The 18,983-nt window shown below is 43.9% G+C and overlaps 1 protein-coding gene across 1 annotated transcript in view; it reads left to right on the top strand.

The window, feature by feature from the left end:
* LVRN (laeverin) overlaps nt 1-18,983 on the top strand; it is a 50,479-nt gene that overhangs the window by 11,324 nt on the left and 20,172 nt on the right. Inside the window, exons 4-9 of the mRNA XM_049794766.1 lie at nt 1,182-1,308; nt 3,529-3,683; nt 5,058-5,171; nt 17,288-17,431; nt 17,750-17,815; nt 17,951-18,016. Coding sequence (XP_049650723.1) covers nt 1,182-1,308; nt 3,529-3,683; nt 5,058-5,171; nt 17,288-17,431; nt 17,750-17,815; nt 17,951-18,016 — 672 coding nt within the window. The remainder of the gene's footprint in view (nt 1-1,181; nt 1,309-3,528; nt 3,684-5,057; nt 5,172-17,287; nt 17,432-17,749; nt 17,816-17,950; nt 18,017-18,983) is intronic.

The following is an 18,983-nucleotide window of genomic DNA, read 5'->3' on the forward strand; positions in this document are numbered from 1 at the left end:
CTTGGTTTCAGACAGAGATGCTCAATTTACACCTCCACAGTATTTGTGTGAGCATGTTGAATAGAATAGAATGGAATAGAATGATTAAGTTTGGAAAAGACCTCTAAGATCATCAAGTCCAACCGTCAACCCAAGATGACCATGTTCATTGTGTCTGTTTTGTCATTTCTGGTAAGTAATTTACAACCTGAAACACAGGTATTATAACTCAAAGCTTATACTAGGATTAGGATTTTAAGTGTGCCCATTGTGTTTAGGTTTTGCAAAATGAAGTGATCTGGTCTTTGAATTTCCTCTGAAGCCTTGGCTGAAAAGAGGGGCTCAGAGGCTGAGGATACTCTGTTGATTGAATATGCTTTATTTTTTCCCTTTTAAATTAAATCCTGATGCTTCCCAACTGTGCTCTTGGGGTTTGGCTGTGCAGCTACTTGTGAGACCAAATGTATTGCATTTAGATGCAAAATGCGGGAGTTCTGAGCTGCTAGGCACCTGGAGGGGTCTCACATCCAGAGATACATGATGGAGACAGAAACCTTTTCTCAGTCTACTCCGTCACCTTGGACAAGCAGCTGCCCTTTTCAGTACCGTGTCAAAGCAAATGAGCACATCAGCGGAAGGCTTTGCTTGTTGCTTCTGTCTCCGTTACTCAGAAGTACAGATGTCATCTGCTGAGATGTCATCTGTTTTCTCCAGCAGCAGTGAGAGGCCAGTGGTCTGTTTCAGTCTGTGAGAAAGTTCAAGAGGAGAGATGTGTATGTTTGAACAGCAAATGCTCTCTGAACATCCATTTCTCTCTTTTCAGAGAACAAGTGGTGAGCTGAAGGAAAGTTTGTCACCCGGACTCACTGGCTGGAATACATTGGCTTAGGATGAGTGATTCTAAATAGTTTTACAGCATTTCTCATTTAATAAAAGAAAAACCAGGAGTCTGTTTGCTCCAGCAATATGTACTTGGATTCAGATCTTGGCCCTTTTGGGGCCTCTCCTAGATTTTAGCAGGGTTAGGCTCTGTGCCACATTTTGTAAGGTCCAGCAAAACTTGAGTTGGGATTTTTTTCATTAAAAGCTTCATTGCATGGTCTAGTGTGGATGGACAGCATTTTCAATGATTCACAGAAGAGAAGCAAAGAAAATGAAAATATGAGGGTTGTCTAAAGTAACACTGCCTCGTTTTATTGCAGATACGTATTTGGGCTCGGAAGGAGGCAGTTAAAAATGGGTACGTTGACTATGCTTTAAATATCACAGGCCCGGTATTTTCATTTCTGGAAGACTTACTTAATGTCAGCTACCCTCTGCCAAAGACAGGTGAGATTACTTATTTTCTTAAATGGACCAGAATTGGCTGCTGATGGTGTAACATTCACAGACGCAATGGGTTCTTTTATAGTATTCTTTTTTTACAGCTTACCACATTCATGGAGTAAAACCCTTAAGCTTTAGCTTACGGAATTCTCCTTTCTGCATTTTGGCTCTTATTAACCCATAACTCAGCACTCTTAGCTTTACATCCCACTCTTCCTTTTAAAGCATCATTTCCTAATAAAGGGGCAGATGGGACTACAAAGTGGATAGAAAGGAGTTGTTAAGTCATGTGGCTGTTTCTGGGATGCACAGACCATGCCAGGCGAGGATGTTTTAGTCCCTACATCTTCCTAGTAAATCCACGCTTGCTGTAACCCATGTCTCCCCAAAGCATTCCTTGCTTTCTTCAATATGCCCCTGTCTTACCTGTGAGTTGGCTGTATGTTCCTGCACGTTCCTCCCCAGAAAAAAGACTCCTGCAGGAAAACATTGTTTCTACTTAAAATGGACATCAGGTAAGTCACTTAAGTTTCAGTCAAGAAAAAAGGGTGCCATCACGTAGTTCCACTGTACTGTTTGTCCACTGCTTGAACTTGGATTCCCAAGACCTTCAGCATGAATATTATCGGGAAACGTGCTCTTTTAAACAAATTTGTACAATAGTGAGGGCACAGAAGGCAGTTCTTATTTAAAATGAGTTTTGGACCTGCCCATGATCTCAGCAGATTGCAGGACTGTGGGGGAAGAATTTCCCTCCTTTCTTGACTAGGTAATTTGTTGATTTGTCAAATCTATATTTTGGCACTTGAAAGAAATAAATTTTCATCTTTGTAAATGTATTATCTCCCAGTGTATTTAGAGTAACTTACAGAATTACTCACTACACTTCTTATGGAAAATGTAACATATGCAGTCTTCACTCTTTAAATTTTGTTATCTTTAGTAATCATACCAGCTACTCAAGGGCTGTAGACAATTCTATTTCATGGTTGTGTTCTTCTGTTTAGCATCAGTGTCAATACGCTAATTCATTAGTATAAAAATATTACAAAATTGAAGTAGAAGAACAGTATTGCAGGCTTCCTCTTAGGTAAGATTTCAGTTTCGCAGAATGCTGTAATACCATTAGAATCCCCACTGTAATGTCAGGCAATACCAACTGCATTTCCCACTTTCTTTGAAGTTTTGCTTAAAAATCAATGGGATTAGATCAACCAAGAATAGCTCCTTGTAAATGCTAGACATTTCTATTGTAAACTCAAAGTGTGAAATTAAGAATAAACACATATAAAATCAGGGATGTTTAAGGGTTTGTCTTCACCTGATCTTGATGCAGTTATAAGTGAGCTCTCTTGCCCCAGGCTGGCTAGATGAGGGCTGCCTCACTGAAAAGTGGAATACCTTTGCTGTAAGGCTGAGCTGATAAGCCCTGCTGAGGTGCAATCTAGCTTTTCTTGGGTTCAGCACCATGCTTACATTAACTGCTCGGCTTTCGGACTGAAACTGGCTCATGGTCATCTGGTTTGGAGTACAAGCTTGTGTCTGCTTCCAAAATGTTCCGTGTATCTTTTCCAAATTTTGCTCTTTGCTTCTGAGTTTAAACAGTATATCTTTCTTTGAGATCCTTGATGTTTCTCTCTCACATTTGAACTGGAAAACTGCTCCCTGTGCACGAGGCAGAAGGGGATGACATAGGTAACAGCCATGCTGTGGAAGCAAAGAGATGATGTTTCTAAGGCACCTTTCAACTAAGAGTGGAAAGTATCCCTCTACTCAAGAGCTGAAAGAGCAAGATTTTTTTTTTTTCATCAGTTGCTAGGCTGAAGAAGGATTAAGTATGATCTTTCCCAAACACAGGAGAAACTCATCCAGAGAAAGATTTCTGAGAGCCAGAAGTGAATATATTCTCTCCTAGCATTGGTAGAATACAGCCTTCATTTTTGTTCAAAACACTTGTGTGTACAAGATACAGTACAGATCTGGGCTTCGTGGGAATTTATTATGTGGCTCCCTGAAAGAGTGGCAGTCATAGATGAAAAGTATGACAAGAAGAATTTTCACAGACCGTTTGCAAGAGTGTTGCCATAATACTGCAAAGAACCACTAAAATGTAGTATCCTTTAATTGTACACTGAGCCAGTGTGAGCATTAAAATCGTGTGAGCATTTTACTTCCAAATATTTTAAAGACACCTTTTTTTTTTCTCTGTTTGAATCAATTTAGATCTGGTTGCACTGCCTGATTTTGGAGCAGGTGCTATGGAAAACTGGGGACTAATGACTTTCCAAGAATCATCGTTGATGTTCCTCCCAAGTGATAAATTCACAAGCAGAAAGGCAATGATTGCCATAATTGTGTCACATGAGCTAGGACACCAGGCATGTGGTAAAAAATTCTGTACATTTTTTTGCCTATGAGGTTGTTTCCTTCCGGTTGCTGGTGATGCAGTCACTGTTTAGTAGAAGAAAAATCATGATTTGACAGTAGGGGGTGTAAACACTAGAGTACTGAAAGACTATTTGATCATATGTTCCACTGATAAATCAGTATTAAAAGCAGATTCTGTCATATCACAGACTGCATACTGACTGCACAGGACTCATTGATACAAAATTGTTAATGGGCTACTTATTCTTTTACTTATGCAGTACCTGAATGCCATACTAGAAAATACTGTAGGGATGTAGGAATGACACAGTTCTCTCTATATACAGTATTTTAGTGCTTCGGTGAGAGGATTAATGGGCTTGATAAGTATTCTTTTGTAGTGGCAGTGCATGTACATATTGCAAAAGGTATTTGTTTTTCTGTAAGAAACAGCCTATGGTATGATAGAACAAAATTAACATGAACACATTTTACACCGTAGCTGGACCTTGGTCCAGTTTTCGTAGAGATTTTCAAAATTTTTCTTACTTGGTTTGGAGTGATAATGCAGTTTCACTTTTTTATTGACTGTTTAATTTACTGTTGTTTGCCACAGCAACAACTGTTTGCACTTAGTTGACAAAGTTAGTGAAAGAGTTTAACTTGGCTAGTGCACTTGAATGCCCTTCTGACAAGGTCTGTAACTTACCGGACCTTCAGATGAGCAGAGTGTTTTTATTGCAGGCCAATGAAACAATAGTCAGTACTTAATTAAACTCTATTTAAAAACAAATCAGTAGTTCAAGTTTTTAAGAATTAATGAATAAAATACAAATCCACAAGTGATCAGTTTTTTGTTAAGTATGAGCTGCCAAATATAAGTATGTAAAAGCTGTTGTGGAAGTTTTATTGCTTGCCAAGGTAGGGATTTGCTGATTTTGGAAATGGTTATTTCCCCAGTTCTGTTTTATCATTCCCCTGACAATTTCCTTCTGTTAAGAACCTGGAAAAATGTTTTTGTAATTGTTTGATAAATGCCCTACTTTTAATCATAGCCTCATATGATCTTTCAGATATTTAAATTTTATTGTGAAGTGTTTAAAATTACATAGAGTAAAAGAATGACATAAAGCACTGACATCCATACTCATGGTATGAAATTGTGGGTGAAACAATTAAAAAATGACTGCCCTGAACCTCTGACTTTTTCCAAGGTGCATCCTTTTCTACTGTATTTTGACTCTCTGAAGGAATATCCAGCATCTTATTCAATTCATGTGTACACATTAAATAAAGTTACTTCAGCATAGGTATGTGTGTTTAACCTGTAAAAATGAAAACAGCAGTCCAAAGAGATGTTGAGAGATTTTTTCTTTCTGTTTCAGTGGTTTGGAAATCTGGTTACAATGAACTGGTGGAATGATCTGTGGCTTAATGAGGGACTGGCATCTTACTTTGAGTACCTGGGAGCTACCTTTGTTGAACCTAAGATTTCACTGGTAAGTGGTAATGCTTACTGAAGTAAGCTAAAGTAGCAAAGTTCCAGCATGTACAAAGAAGAGGAAGGTGCAGGAGATGGGATTTAATTAAGCCATGGTGTTTTAGGGTGGTTTTGAGGATTCCCGAGAAGGTAAACACACATACACTGACTACAGGGGGAAAAGCAAGCGTTTTATTAACTACAGCCATGCATTACACTAAGGGTATCTTACAAAGCAAAAAAAAGCAGTTAACATACCGACCCAAGGACTGTGAAGAAGATGAACCATCTGTACATTCTGTACATTCTTGTGCCGTCTTGTGCCGCGAACTCAGCCCAGCAGTCAGTAGGTGCCAGCTTTACGTGGGCGTCCCCATGGAGGCAGCAGTGACCTTGCCGTACACTGGCCCACTGCTCTTTGAAAAACTCCGGTATTTATACATTTGCAGAGGAACGGTTGTTGACACTTGTGACCGATGAGTGCTGAAACACGTCTCAATTGCAACATAGGGAGCCTATGGCACATGCGCCCGCTGGCCAGGTGCGCTGCACGTGCCATAGCCATCCCGTCTGTTGGTTCATGGGCTTTGTACACGTGGCATATTACCATAATCCATCAGTCACATCCACTATGCTCTAGCCAATCACAGGATTTTTACAAGGTAAGCAAAATTATGTGTTATGCCTTGTATTCCTCCATTGCTGCACGTCCTCCCCTCAACTTTCTTACTCCTGTGGTCAGCATTTCAAACAATAGACAATAAACTATCTGTTCCCTGTGCTGATTGCACTTTTCTCAGTTATCTACTTCTTACCCAGTGTTCATCCACGGACCAGAATTCCATCTCTTAATGCTTCCATACACATGCCACTGCGTGGTCCATGGTTGGAACACAACGGTATTCTACCATTTGTATGACATGTTGTTGCAGCAAAGTATCAATCATTTTTCGTGTTAATTGGATAATGCAGGGGTCAAAACACATAATACATAAAAACACAAGACATACAAAAGCTAAACCTAAAATAAGTTGTCGTAGCCATGGCCACCCCCTTGTCCACCCTGCGAAGGGGTTCCAACTCATTTGTCAAAGTCTTGGCAGCCATGTCCATAAGCAAGTAATAAAAAGTCAATTGCAGCTCTATTTTGTAATGTTGCGTGTCTAATACTATCTACATCTAACAATAAATCAGATAATGCTAAACTAGTGGAATTACTATATTTGGCTAGCCAACTTCCCACCTTCTTTAGTTGAGATAGGGCTGCAGTGCTTGCTACTCCAGATGCAAATATAGGTGCTGCAGTAGTCAGTGGGGCATTCCAAAACTCCACGTTATCCTTACAGTTGGGATCAAATGCATGTATTTCCTGTGTTTTTTGAGTATGGTTTCTCTGCTACCAGATCGCAAGAGTGACATTTGGGGCTAACAAGGTGAGTCGGTCCAGGGTACATGGCCCTCCTTTGATGGCTCGTAGCGCTCCTAGCCAGGCTTGGTTACCACATATCGAAAACAGTCCCGATGGCAAAGACATATGCATGGAAAAACTCTTTGTAACACTTTTGGAGGTTGTGTTACACCAGAGTGACATCATGGAATATCTTGGTAGAGTGGCATTAACCCACCATGATGCACTCTCTTTACCGGTGTAACTAAAATAGGTACACTGTCTGCATTCAGGGACCCCAGAGTCTGCAGTTCCTGGGGTGGCAATGAAAATGAATGCCCAATTCATGGAAACCAAGCATTCCAGTCCATTGGATTTGTAACTGTCTGTATGGTAGCTGTTGAGATCTTCAAACGCCATTGATGACAGTGGAATCCCTATTAGACATGTGAGAAAGGCATTATTTGGGGTTGCTGTACTGAGGCACAAGGAATTTTCTCCAGTCACATTAGCCAGGGTCACCCAGACGTTTTCCTTGGGTTGTGGCAATATCCATGACTGCTCGCACCTGTAAATACAAGAGGGGAGGGGAAACATAGCCTATACCCACCTCCTGTCGTGTTAAGTGCTGTGCTGGTATGTGCCACCATGCAGATTCTCCCTGCACCACAATAGTTACAGGTTGTGAGTCATCAGCACCTATAAATTCGGCCGCAGCTTGTTGTCCTAACAGGGGCTGATACCATACCCACGCCCCAGCAAACCACCGTGTGGTCTTTGCAGTTGGTGATGCACTCAGGACATGATATGCCAAAACCCATTGGGCAGCAGGTAGGGTCACCGCCCATGAGGAGGTATTTTAATTCCAAGCATGAGTGGTCTTTTTCCAGATTCCTGAGTTGGGTTCAGTAACACAAGGCCCTGGGCCAAGAGCCCTGGGGTCAAGCACAATAAACATAGCCAGTTACCAGAGGCTGGATACAGCGTGACGTCAGTATGGAACCACCACCTCTCTTGGCTAGCCATGGTTATATCTGCAGTGCTTTGCATGGTGTATCCACCACCTTGGGGTGTAGCTGTGAAGGCCATCCCTTGTAGGATGGATATTCCTGGATCTGCAGCCTTGGTGGTTCTGATCTACCCTTGCTTCATGCATAGCATGGGGGTTGAGCTCTGGCTAATGATACGGTTATTCAAGATGTGTACTGCCTCAGTTAGATGGTCTACCCACCCAATGAATGTACCACCCCCCAAGCACTTCAGCTGCTTGAAATTTCAATAATCCATTAGTGTGCTCTACTAATCCTGCCCCCTGGGGGTGGTAAGGGAGATGCCATGTCCACGTAACTCCTCGGTCACTGGCCCACTGCGCTACCCTGGTGTTTTTGAAATGTGTCCTGTTTTCATGTTGAATCTACAGGGGTATAGAGCTCTATCATCTATAAGCATTTAATTGTAGTGTGCGCATTACTATAGCGGCTAGGAACTGCTACTACTAGTCCAGAATATGTGTCCACAGCTACACAGATATAGCATTGTCGCCTGCGTTCCTGTAAAGGTCCAATATAGTCAATCTGTCATACTTCATCCCCAGATGTGCCCTGCTGTATGTGCCCCAACTGGATGGTCTAAATAAGGATGCCTTTTTAGCAGTTGAGAGGTTTCACATTGGGCAATACATGTCTGCACATCTTTTACTGAAAGTTGTACACCCTGGGCCTTGGCCCGTGCTATGGTGGCGTCCCTCTCCCCATGGCTGGCCTTTTCGTGGGCCCACTGTGCCAATGCAGCGTTACTCTGTTCCTCTAGTTTTACCGACTGGACCTTTGCGAGAGCATCAGCTTGTGCATTCCCCAAATGTGTCTCAGATTGTTCTTTCTTGTGTGCGTCCGCATGAAATACGTGGACATCCCTGTCCTGGAGGAAAGCCCAAATACACTCCCAGTAAGGACAGCCCCATATGTCCTTGGTCCCAGTTTGCCACTGGTCGGCATGCCATTTTGGCAACCAATGTACAAGCCCCTGGGCTACAGCCCAAGAGTCAGTGGTAAAGATAACAGATATGATTGGGTGGAGTAGCGTCTATAGCTTGCCAAGCTGCTACTACTTCTGCAAGCTGGGCACTGCCTCTCACCCTCAATACTGAGAGTTGTTCTAGTAGCAGGGTTGTAGGCAATGGCCCGCCAGCATCCTTTTGCAGAGCAGCTGCCATCAGTAAACCAGGCAAATTCCTTCTGTTCCTTTGTAAGCTCTTCATATGGCACACCCCACAAACCCAACTGTTAATTTACCGCTTCAGTAGCTGTTTTCCCTTCCTCAAACACCCCATTGCTCACTGCTTCATGGAGTTGGTGTGTACCCCTTGGACCTGGCTTGGCTCTCTCCTGTAGGTACCACTGCATTTTGATAACTGTGGCTTCCTGTGCATGGCTGATCTTACGTGTTGTGGACGGAGTGATTGCCCAGGCTATCACTGGTGTCTCTGTCCAAATTAAGACATCGTGCCCAAGGGTTCTGGCTTCAGTGTGGAGCAGGGCCCAATAAACAGCAACCAGTTGTTTTTCAAATACAGTATATCACAATTTGGCCCCGGTAAGCCAGCAGGACCAGAACCCCAAAGGCTGTCTGCGACCATCCTGTAGTTGCCATAAGCTCCAGAGAGCCACATCACACTCTAGCGAGACATGTAGCTCAACGGGCCCATCTTGGATAGGATGTAGTTCCAGATATTCCTGGACTATGTGTTTTGCTTGCTTAAAGGCCTCCTGCTGTGCCTGTTCCCACTGGAAATGAGCCTTCTTCTGGGTCACAACATATAATGGCTTCAGTGTGATGGCCAGGTGGGGAAGATACGATCGCTAAAAGCTGAGTGCCCCCCAAAATTGTTGCACCTGTTTCTTGGTAGTTGGCTGTGGCCACTCCTGTAATAGTTTTCAACACGGGTTCAGGGATCTGTTGCTTTCCTTGGTGCCACTTGATTCCTAAATATTTAACAGTGTCTGAGGGTCCCTGGACTTTCTTGGGGTTCACCACCCACCTGTCCTGTTTCAGTCTGTCCAGGACATGGTCAAGTTGTTGTTGCTCTTGCTCTTGGGATGGTCCCTGAATCAAAATGTCATCAATATATTGTACTACCTGGCTTTCAGGTTCCAGGCTGACCTGTTGTAGAGTTTTGCAAATGCCTTGGTGACAAAATGTTGGGCTGTGTAGGTACCCCTGGGGTAAGCTGGTAAAAGTATTACTGGGTCCCACCCCAGGTAAAGGCAAACTGCTTCTGGGCAGCTGGAGGAATAGGAACAGTGAAAAAAGCATTGGCTATATCAGTTACAGCATACCAGGTGTCTGGGTATGCCTGGATCTGATGTACCAATTTGGCCACTTCAGGAACAGTGGTGGTTATCAGTGAGGATACCTTATTCACTCCTTTATAATCTGCAGTCATCCTCCAGCTCCCATCCGGCTTTTTTACTGGCCAGATAGGACTATTAAATGGGGAGTGCGTATAACACACTATGCCAGCTTGTAGCAGGTCTTGTATTGTCTGCTCAATTTCAGCCTTCCCTCCCAGAATTCGGTATTGCTTTAGGTGTTACCACCATGTGGGCCACAGGTATATTTCCCTCATCAGGGATCTTTCCTACTTGGATATCCCAAAGTTGCAGTCACTGTGCTGAACCGAAATCCCACAGACATCAGGCAGTTCCAGGGTCTGGCCCCAGAGTATGTCCATACCAATAGTATATTCTTCAATCTGAGCTATCATAATTCTAAAAGACCTGGGGGGCCATTCCCCAATTTGCAATATTACATGCATTAAGCGTGTGATAACTGGTTGGTCTCCCAAACCCCATACAGGGCTTATTTCCCCTTTATGTTTGGCTGGGTTGCTGTGTATAATCGTGACCTCCTCCCCGGTGTCCACTAGAGCTTGCACTTGCTGTTTGTTTGTAGGGGACCACCAAATTGTGCAAGCTACAAAGGCATGTGGGTTATGACGCTGTACACGGCAACTCAGACTTCAGCTTAGTCTGACCTTCATTCGGCTTTTGGGTAGAACTGGCTACAGTCTTGTCTAAGTCATTCCAGAGTTATTGTGGAGGCTGTTCACAAGTGTCAAAGCCTGGATGGGGAATGTCTGCAAAACCCAGAACGGTACTTTGGAGTTTACAGACTTGGTTTTGGTTTCCCTGTTGGGCCAAATGGCGCAGCATTGATAGGGGTTGTCCATCTATCTCTGTTTTTGGGACACCTTGCTCCAACAGCTGTTTAAACAAGCAGTTTCACTCTCCTGACTGTGCTTGCTCACGGCGTAGTTCTTTTGTGATTTGGGATCGGGGAGTGTTATTTTCTGCTGTTGCAATGCCCGGAAGGTCCCCCATTTGACCCAGCTTTTCTATTACCTGCAGTATGGGGTTCCCTTGCTCCACCATTAGAAGGGGAATCAAATAAGGTCTCCATCCTGCCAGACAACCTTTGAGAAGCAAATTACAACTTCCTGGCAGAAGTGGTTGGCCAAGGTATAAATGTAGGTGTCCCATCGATACTGCTAACTTCATACCTTCTGCTTTTAAAATGGCAATAGCCTGTTGCAGCATAGCCCAACTTTTCGCTGCTCCTTTGGCCATGCTCCTTCACGGGTATGTCTATTATCAAATCCATTAGCTATTACAGTAACCAAGGGTATATTTTCTCCTTCCCGGGGTATTTGCCGTAAGGCTGATTGAACATATGGGTCCATCATAAGCCCCAAGAATTTGGTTGCATCTATGCTGTCTATCAAAACCGTGCCCCCTCCTTCTTCCATAAGCCGTGCCAACTAATGCTGCGGTTTTTCTCCTGGCCTCTGTTTATATTTCTCTAAAAGGTTTTTAATATCCTCAGGAATAATATTCCATCTGATCCTGCTGGACAAATATGCCATTAGGATTGGCCACCGCCTTTTGTTTTACTATGGGAGCAGCTCACTTCCCTGAGTCAGGCACTGCAGAGGTCGGGCTGCCTCTTCCCCCCCATCTCTGTGGAGTCACCATCACTACTTTCCCATATGTTACTGTCCCATGTCTCTGGATCCCACCTGGGATCAGTTACAATTGCCAGGACATGATGACCACCCTTTGGCTTTCAGGACCCCTTTTGCCTCTGGTGGGCTGCTCACACCACGAAATGGGTAGCAAGATTGGCACATTTCTGCACCAACTCCTCCTGCTCTTTTGTTTCACTAAGGAGGGCTTCTTGTTGTAGGACTGCAGTTGCTTTAAGCTCCCACAGCTGATTCTCCAGCTGTTCAACTTTTGCCTCCAATTCCTGTGTTCACCCCCATTGTACTTTATAGGTGAATAGGAGGGCACCCCCCATCCACCCGGCGTGGTTAAGGCAGTCCTTCCCATTCGTATGTGATGCTTCTACGAACCGTTCCCAATATTTTAGAACCTCCGTAGGGGATTCATTAGTCCATGGTTCTGGACTTACCTGAGTACAGGTTTCCCACTTGTCCCAAAGGGTATTCCAGGGTTCCAGGGTCCAATCTGGTCTCTCAGTTGGGGGTGCAAACCCACCGGTACCCATCCCAGATTTCCAGGGCTTTTTTACAGCCATTATTTCGAGTAAGCAAAAACCTCTTTCCTATATCTTAGACAAAAAATTAATAAAGTACTCCACCATGTGTCAAAGGTGAAGTACACCCGCAAGGGACACAAAAGAACTCTAGGGATTTATTCAACAGTAGATAAAATGTGCCGTCCGCACCAACCACAATCTATATTAACAAAACACGAACAACTCCTACACAAGCAACAAGGACTCCGTCCCACAGTAGACCTTGTTATCGGATTTCTCTTTAATCCTTCATGCAGAGAGCCTCCCGTTCACTCCCTCTGCAGCCAAGTGGTGCAGCCGACAGATAGCTACTGTCTCCACTATCTGCATCCCATGCACTTACGCCTGTATGCCCAAGTGGCGCAACCGACGGATAGCTATCGACTCCGCTATCTGCATCCCACCCACTTGTGTCTGTGTGCCTCCTTCTTTATGGGAATTCCATCCTTGTCACCAATTTATGTTTTAGGGTGGTTTTGAGGATTCCTGAGAAGGTAAACACACATACACTGACTACAGGGGGAAAAGCAAGCGTTTTATTAACTACAGCCATGCATTACACTAAGGGTATCTTACAAAGCAAAAACAAGCAATTAACATACCGACCCAAGGACTGTGAAGAAGATGAACCATCTGTACATTCTGTACATTCTTGTGCCGTCTTGTGCCACGAACTCAGCCCAGCAGTCAATAGGTGCCAGCTTTACGTGGGCGTCCCCATGGAGGCAGCAGTGACCTTGCCATACACCGGCCCACTGCTCTTTGGAAAACTCCAGTATTTATACATTTGCAGAGGAACGGGTGTCGACACTCGTGACCGATGAGTGCTGAAACACGTCTCAATTGCAACATAGGGAGCCTATGGCACATGCGCCCGCTGGCCAGGTGCGCTGCACGTGCCATAGCCATCCCGTCTGTTGGTTCATGGGCTTTGTACACCTGGCATATTACCATAATCCATCAGTCACATCCACTATGCTCTAACCAATAGCAGGACTTTTGCAAGGTAAGCAAAATTATGTGTGGTGCCTTGTATTCCTCCATTGCTGCACATCCTCCCCTCAACTTTCTTACTCCTGTGGTCAGCATTTCAAACAATAGACAATAAACTATCTGTTCCCTGTGCTGATTGCACTTTTCTCAGTTATCTACTTCTTACCCAGTGTTCATCCACGGACCAAAATTCCATCTTTTAACCCTTCTGTACAGACATGGTATTAGCAATTTAACTCCCTGGGGAAAGCCCAGCAGGTCTTGATTCTTCCCTGGAGGGTCTCCATCTGCTGGGGTCTGTGATCATACCTAGCTCTTCTACAGCTGGCGCAGAGGATGGGTGGACAGCTCTGATTCCGCAGTGACAAGGAGTTGGTGTTTTGCCCTAGATCTGTCATGTAGCAAACCCAGCCTTCTCTCCTGGGTCCTGTAGCTGATGGTTTGTCTCCTTGCCTGTCCAAGCTCTTTTCCAAGCATCCCATAGCTCAGTTATCTTTACCAGCAGTGACTAAGATGTGCCATTTTGAGTCTCTTTACCCCACTGGGTCTATGGATGTCTGGCTGTAGGTAAGACAAATATAATGCACATAGCTAATCCGACAGCAGAGTAAAACTCCCTCCTGTTCCTCACAAATGGGAAGAAGTGTAAATCCCATAGCATATTAGAAAACTCCATCGATTGTTAAACTCTGAGACAGGGTGGGTGCTGCTAACTGTAGCCATGAGATGAGGTGTACTCACCTGTGCAATCAGAAATGTCTGTGCAAAGTGCCCTCAGCTTCTGAAGAAAGGAGAAGCCTTTAGTTTGGGCAGGCCCAAGACTGTGGTTAATCCAGTTTGCTTTTTGTTTGGCTCAGATGAAATACTGTTTGTCACTTTCCTTTTCTAATTCACCAAAGTCATTAATTACATGCTTAATTGGAAACTAATACAGGCATGTCAAACAAATTCTGTCAGAAGGATTTTTAGGTCATAGGATATGCTAACATTCTGGTTTGAACTTCAACAACAGCTCACTTTAATCTCTGTAATGCAGTATTTTAATATCATTGAAAAGTGTAAAGGCCACTAAATTTAAAATTGGAAATAAATCCTTGTCTCCTTTTAAATTTTAATCTTTTCATTTAGAAGCTTGCCTTTCTAAAAATCAACAAGTGCCATTTTATTTAAATCCATAAAGTAAATTTTAATACTGGGCAGTAATTCCATTTGATAAATTACAGTTATGTGGTGTGTCTTGGAAATCCAGAGTAAATTACACAGGTGTGAGAATACAGGGCTTTCTTGTGCAGTTTTGTGGGCCATACACGTTCACAGGATCACAGAATGGCTGAGGTTAGGAGGGACCTCTGGAGAACATCTGGTCCAGCCTCTCTGCTCAGGCAGGGCCACCTAGAGTCAGTTGCCCAGGACTGTGTCCAGACAGCGTTTGACTGTCTCAAGGATGGAGACTCTACCGTCTTCCTGGGCAACCTGGTGCCAGTGCTTAGTCACCCTCAAGGTGAAAAAGTGTTTTTTTTTGTGTGTTCAGGCAGAGCCTTCTGTGTTTCAGTTTGTGCCCATTGCTTCTCATCCTGTCACTGGGCACCAGTGGAAAGAGCCTGCCTCCACCTTCTTTGCACCCTCCCTTCAGGTATTTATATACATTGATGACATCCCCCTTGAGTCTTCTCTTCTCCAGGCTGAACAGTCCCAGCTCTCTGAACCTTTTTCCTCATAGGAGAGATGCTCCAGTCCCTTCATCATCTTTGTGATCTTTGCTGGAGTCTCTCCAGTAGCTCTGTATATTTCCTCTACTGGGGAGCCCAGCACTGGACCCAACACTCCAGGTGTGTCCTCAAATAGTGCTGAGTAGAGGGGAAGGATCATCTCCCTTGACCTGCTGGCAATACTTCTCCTAATGCAGCCCTAGATACCATTACCCTTTTTTGCTGCAAGGACACATGCTAGTTCATGTTCAGCTTGGTGTCCTTTGTGTCCCCAGGTCCTTTTTTGCAAAGCTGCTTTCCAGCTGGGTGGCTCCCAGCATGTACTGGTGCCTGGGGTTGTTCCTCCCCAGCTGCAGGACTTTGCACTTCCCCTTGTTCAACTTCATGAGGTTCCTGTCAGCCCATTTCTCCAGCCTCTCCAGGTCCCTCAGGATGGCAGCACAACCCTTTGGTGTATCAACCACTCCTCCCAGTTTTGTGTCATCTTCAAACTTGTTGAGGGTACACTCTGCCCCATCATCCAGATCATTAATGAAGATGTTGAATGGGACTGGACCCAACATTTGCCCCTGGGGTACAGTGCTAGTTACTGGCCTCCAACTAGACTTTGTGCCACTGATCACCACCCAATTACAAATTGAACCATGAAAATTAAATTTACTGGCCGTTTACAAGAAGAAAAATAGTCAACAAATTTGATCCCATTAATTGGAAACTTGTGTTTTTCTCCTTAAAAAGCAGAAGTACTCAAAGTGGCCTGCAATGTTTTAAAAATATAGGGCTTTTTCTTTGCCTTTGTAATTATGTCATTTTCCATCCCACTGTGGGACAGATACTCAGCTGAGGGAAATTGAATCATCATTTGACAAAAAGAGAACTTCACTGATTGACACCAAAGGACCCATTTCCCCTCCATATTTCTCACCAGATTACAGCAGAAATGCTGCGCTGTTAAACCTTACTACCCTCAGTAGCTTAGTTTTTAGGTTATTGCTCAGGGTTGCAGCGGGAGAAACAGAGAATTTAGGAGAAAATGCTGCCATATTAATGACGTACAGATGTAAATGAGATACAGGTTTTCACTTTCCAGTATTTGTTCATTTGCTGTTTAATATAGTTGACTATATTGAGGATTTGTGGTGGGTTAACCCTGGCTGGACACCAGGTGCCCACAAAAGCTGCTCTATCACTCCCCTGCTGAGCTGGACAGGGGAGAGAAAATAGAACAAAGAGCTCACGGGTCGAGATAAGGACAGGGAGAGATCACTCGACCAATTACCCTCACGGACAAAACAGACTCAACTTGGGGAAAATTAACTTAATTTATTACCAATCAACCAGAGCAGGGTAATGAGAAATAAAACCAAATCTCAAAACACCTTCCCTCCACCCCTCCCTTCTTCCCGGGCACAACTTCACTCCCGGGTTCTCTACCAACCCCCGCAGCGGTGCAGGGGAACAGGGAATGGGGGTTACAGTCAGTTCATCACACGTTGTCTCTGCTGCTTCATCCTCTTGAGGGGGAGGACTCCTCACACTCTTCCCCTGCTCCAGCGTGGGGGCCCTCCCACAGGAGACAGTCCTCCACGAACTTCTCCAACGTGGGTCCCTTCCACGGTGTGCAGTCCTTCAGGAGCACACTGCTCCAGCGTGGGTCCCCCACGGGGTCACAAGTCCTGCCAGAAAACCTGCTCCAGCGTGGGCTCCTGTCTCCACGAGTCCACAGGTCCTGCCAGGAGCCTGCTCCAGTGCGGGCTTCCCATGGGGTCACAACCTCCTTCAGGCACCCACCTGCTCCGGCGTGGGGTCCTCCCCGGGCTGCAGGGGGACAGCCTGCTTCACCAGGGTCTTCCCCACGGGCTGCAGGGGAATCTCTGCTCCGGCGCCTGGACCATCTCCTCCCCCTCCTTCTGCACTGACCTGGGGGTCTGCAGGGCTGTTTCTCTTACAGGTTCTCACTCTTCGGCTGCAGTTGCTGTTCCGCAGCATTTTTTATATTGCTTCTGAAATCTGTTATCCCAGAGCAACTACCACTATTGCTGATGGGCTCGGCCTCAGCCAGTGGCGGGTCTGACGTGGAGCCGGCTGGCATTGGCTCTGTCGGACACGGGGGAAGCTTCCAGCAGCTTCTCACAGAAGCCACCCCTGTAACCTCCCCTGCTACCAAAACCTTGCCACAAAAACACAATACAGGATTACACTGTTATTGTCTTTGCCAGGCCCAAGCTCACAGTCTTCTCAGATGTCAGATTTTCACTGACTGCTAATGTTGCTTTTGGAAAGTATTAGGATTGGGTATACAGTCCCTTTTATTTCATGGGAAAGTTAAGGAGGGGGGAAATGGATTGTTCCTTGTTTATTGACAGACTATTTCTGTTAGTGATAATCCCATAATCTACATTCTGTCCTGAGAATCTGTTCAGCTCACCTAGATTTGTCTTCTTCTTGCAGGATAAAATCTTTTATGATCGTGTTGTACAACCTGTCTTAAGGGAAGACAATGAAATAGGAGTTCGATCACTGTCAGAGAGTGAAGACAAGATCAAAGGATCATTTTCTTTAATGTCTCTGTTTGACAGCATCACGTACAACAAGGTTAGAAAATACAAAATTCTTCCTGTTTCTTGTATGTTCTAAACTAATGGTACAAAGTAGTTTAGAGAGGAACTGTTGAATTACAATGCTTTTTGTATGTTGATTTGTCATTCAAAATCTGTTTCTGCTGCACACACAAGTTTATTGTATGTTGCAGGTCCATTTGGCTATGAAAGAAATGGTGAAAACATTTTTTAACTCCTGTGAAATATGAAACGTAGGAGTAGCCTAACTTCTCTGGAATGTAGTTTGAAAAAATACTGCAATAATAATTGCAATAATAATTCATGTTTTCTCACAGCTTTTTTTGTAATCCAGGGGGCTTCTATTACCTGGATGCTTTCTGGTTTCCTGACTCAGAAGTTGTTTATCAGAGCACTTACTGTAAGTTTGAAAAACTAACACCATCATCTTGACTTACAAGCTTGAAAATTACAATTGTACAAATTGCTGTTTGCCTTGCTGATGTTTTTCATCAAACCCTCATGAATTCTGATGCTTGTGTTTGTTTCCCTACAGTTGTACCTGAAAGAATTTTCCTTCTCAAATGCTAACCAGGATGATCTCTGGACCCACATACAGATGGTACTAATTTTATCTCTACTATTCTTGGTCTGGTGTTTGGCACAGTCCAAATTTAGGGGATATACTATTTGTAGAAGACTGCACTGGAATTTGGCTATCCCTGGTGCAGTCTTTCTATTCCATAGAATTTGCTTTGCTGGCTCTTTTGGCTGTTGTCTTCACAAGTGTTTATTTGGTTGCTTTACTGCACCTGAGATCAGTGGAGCTAAGTACAAGGAGTAGAGAGACGAGATGGGAAATGATATCCAGGTGGAGTTTTGGGTTTCATGGAGATTGCCTAAGCCTACATGAAATTGCATAGCCTATTCCTCTGGAGCTTCTTAAGTTTCGCCAGATCAAAGTGTGTGATGCTCTGGGCTTGATGATCAAAGATGCTGATATGTCACAGATCCAGCAATGTCTATACCCAGGGCAGTAGCTCAGCATTTTAACCTTTGCTGGTTTTGGCAGAAATCTGAATAAGAAAACAGGTGCTAATAATAGGTTTATTTTTTAAAATTCCACTTTCCTGTTCCTCTGAAGAAGGATTCCACTGTGTTGCAGACTCAGTCTTAGGTTAAGAACGGAGTGCCACTATTTCAGATATGCAAGGCAGCCACGTCTTTTAAGACAACAAAGCGTGTACCTATTCACAATAGTTGGGACTCTAGCTTCATATCTTTTTCAATTTGTCTTTACTATTCAGTTTGTTCATTACATAGTCACTTAAAAATCTTTGTGTTCCAGCAGATTTATTTGAATGAAATTAGGAAATTAAGTTTGTCATAGCCATACAGGGGTGTAAGTATATTAACACTAAAAAGACAAAGGCTAACAGTCAGGTTATAAGAATGAGAAATGTCATCTCAGTATTTCCTAATTCCTAAAAAAGCTTATGCTGTCTTTATTATAAATCAATAATGTCTTTGGGACTTTGTTACTTCTTTTTTTTTTCATGAATCCAAAAATAGCAAAGTGCTAAGCAGTT

The sequence above is a fragment of the Accipiter gentilis genome, chromosome Z, assembly GCF_929443795.1.
Source record: "Accipiter gentilis chromosome Z, bAccGen1.1, whole genome shotgun sequence".
NCBI lineage: Eukaryota > Metazoa > Chordata > Aves > Accipitriformes > Accipitridae > Astur > Astur gentilis.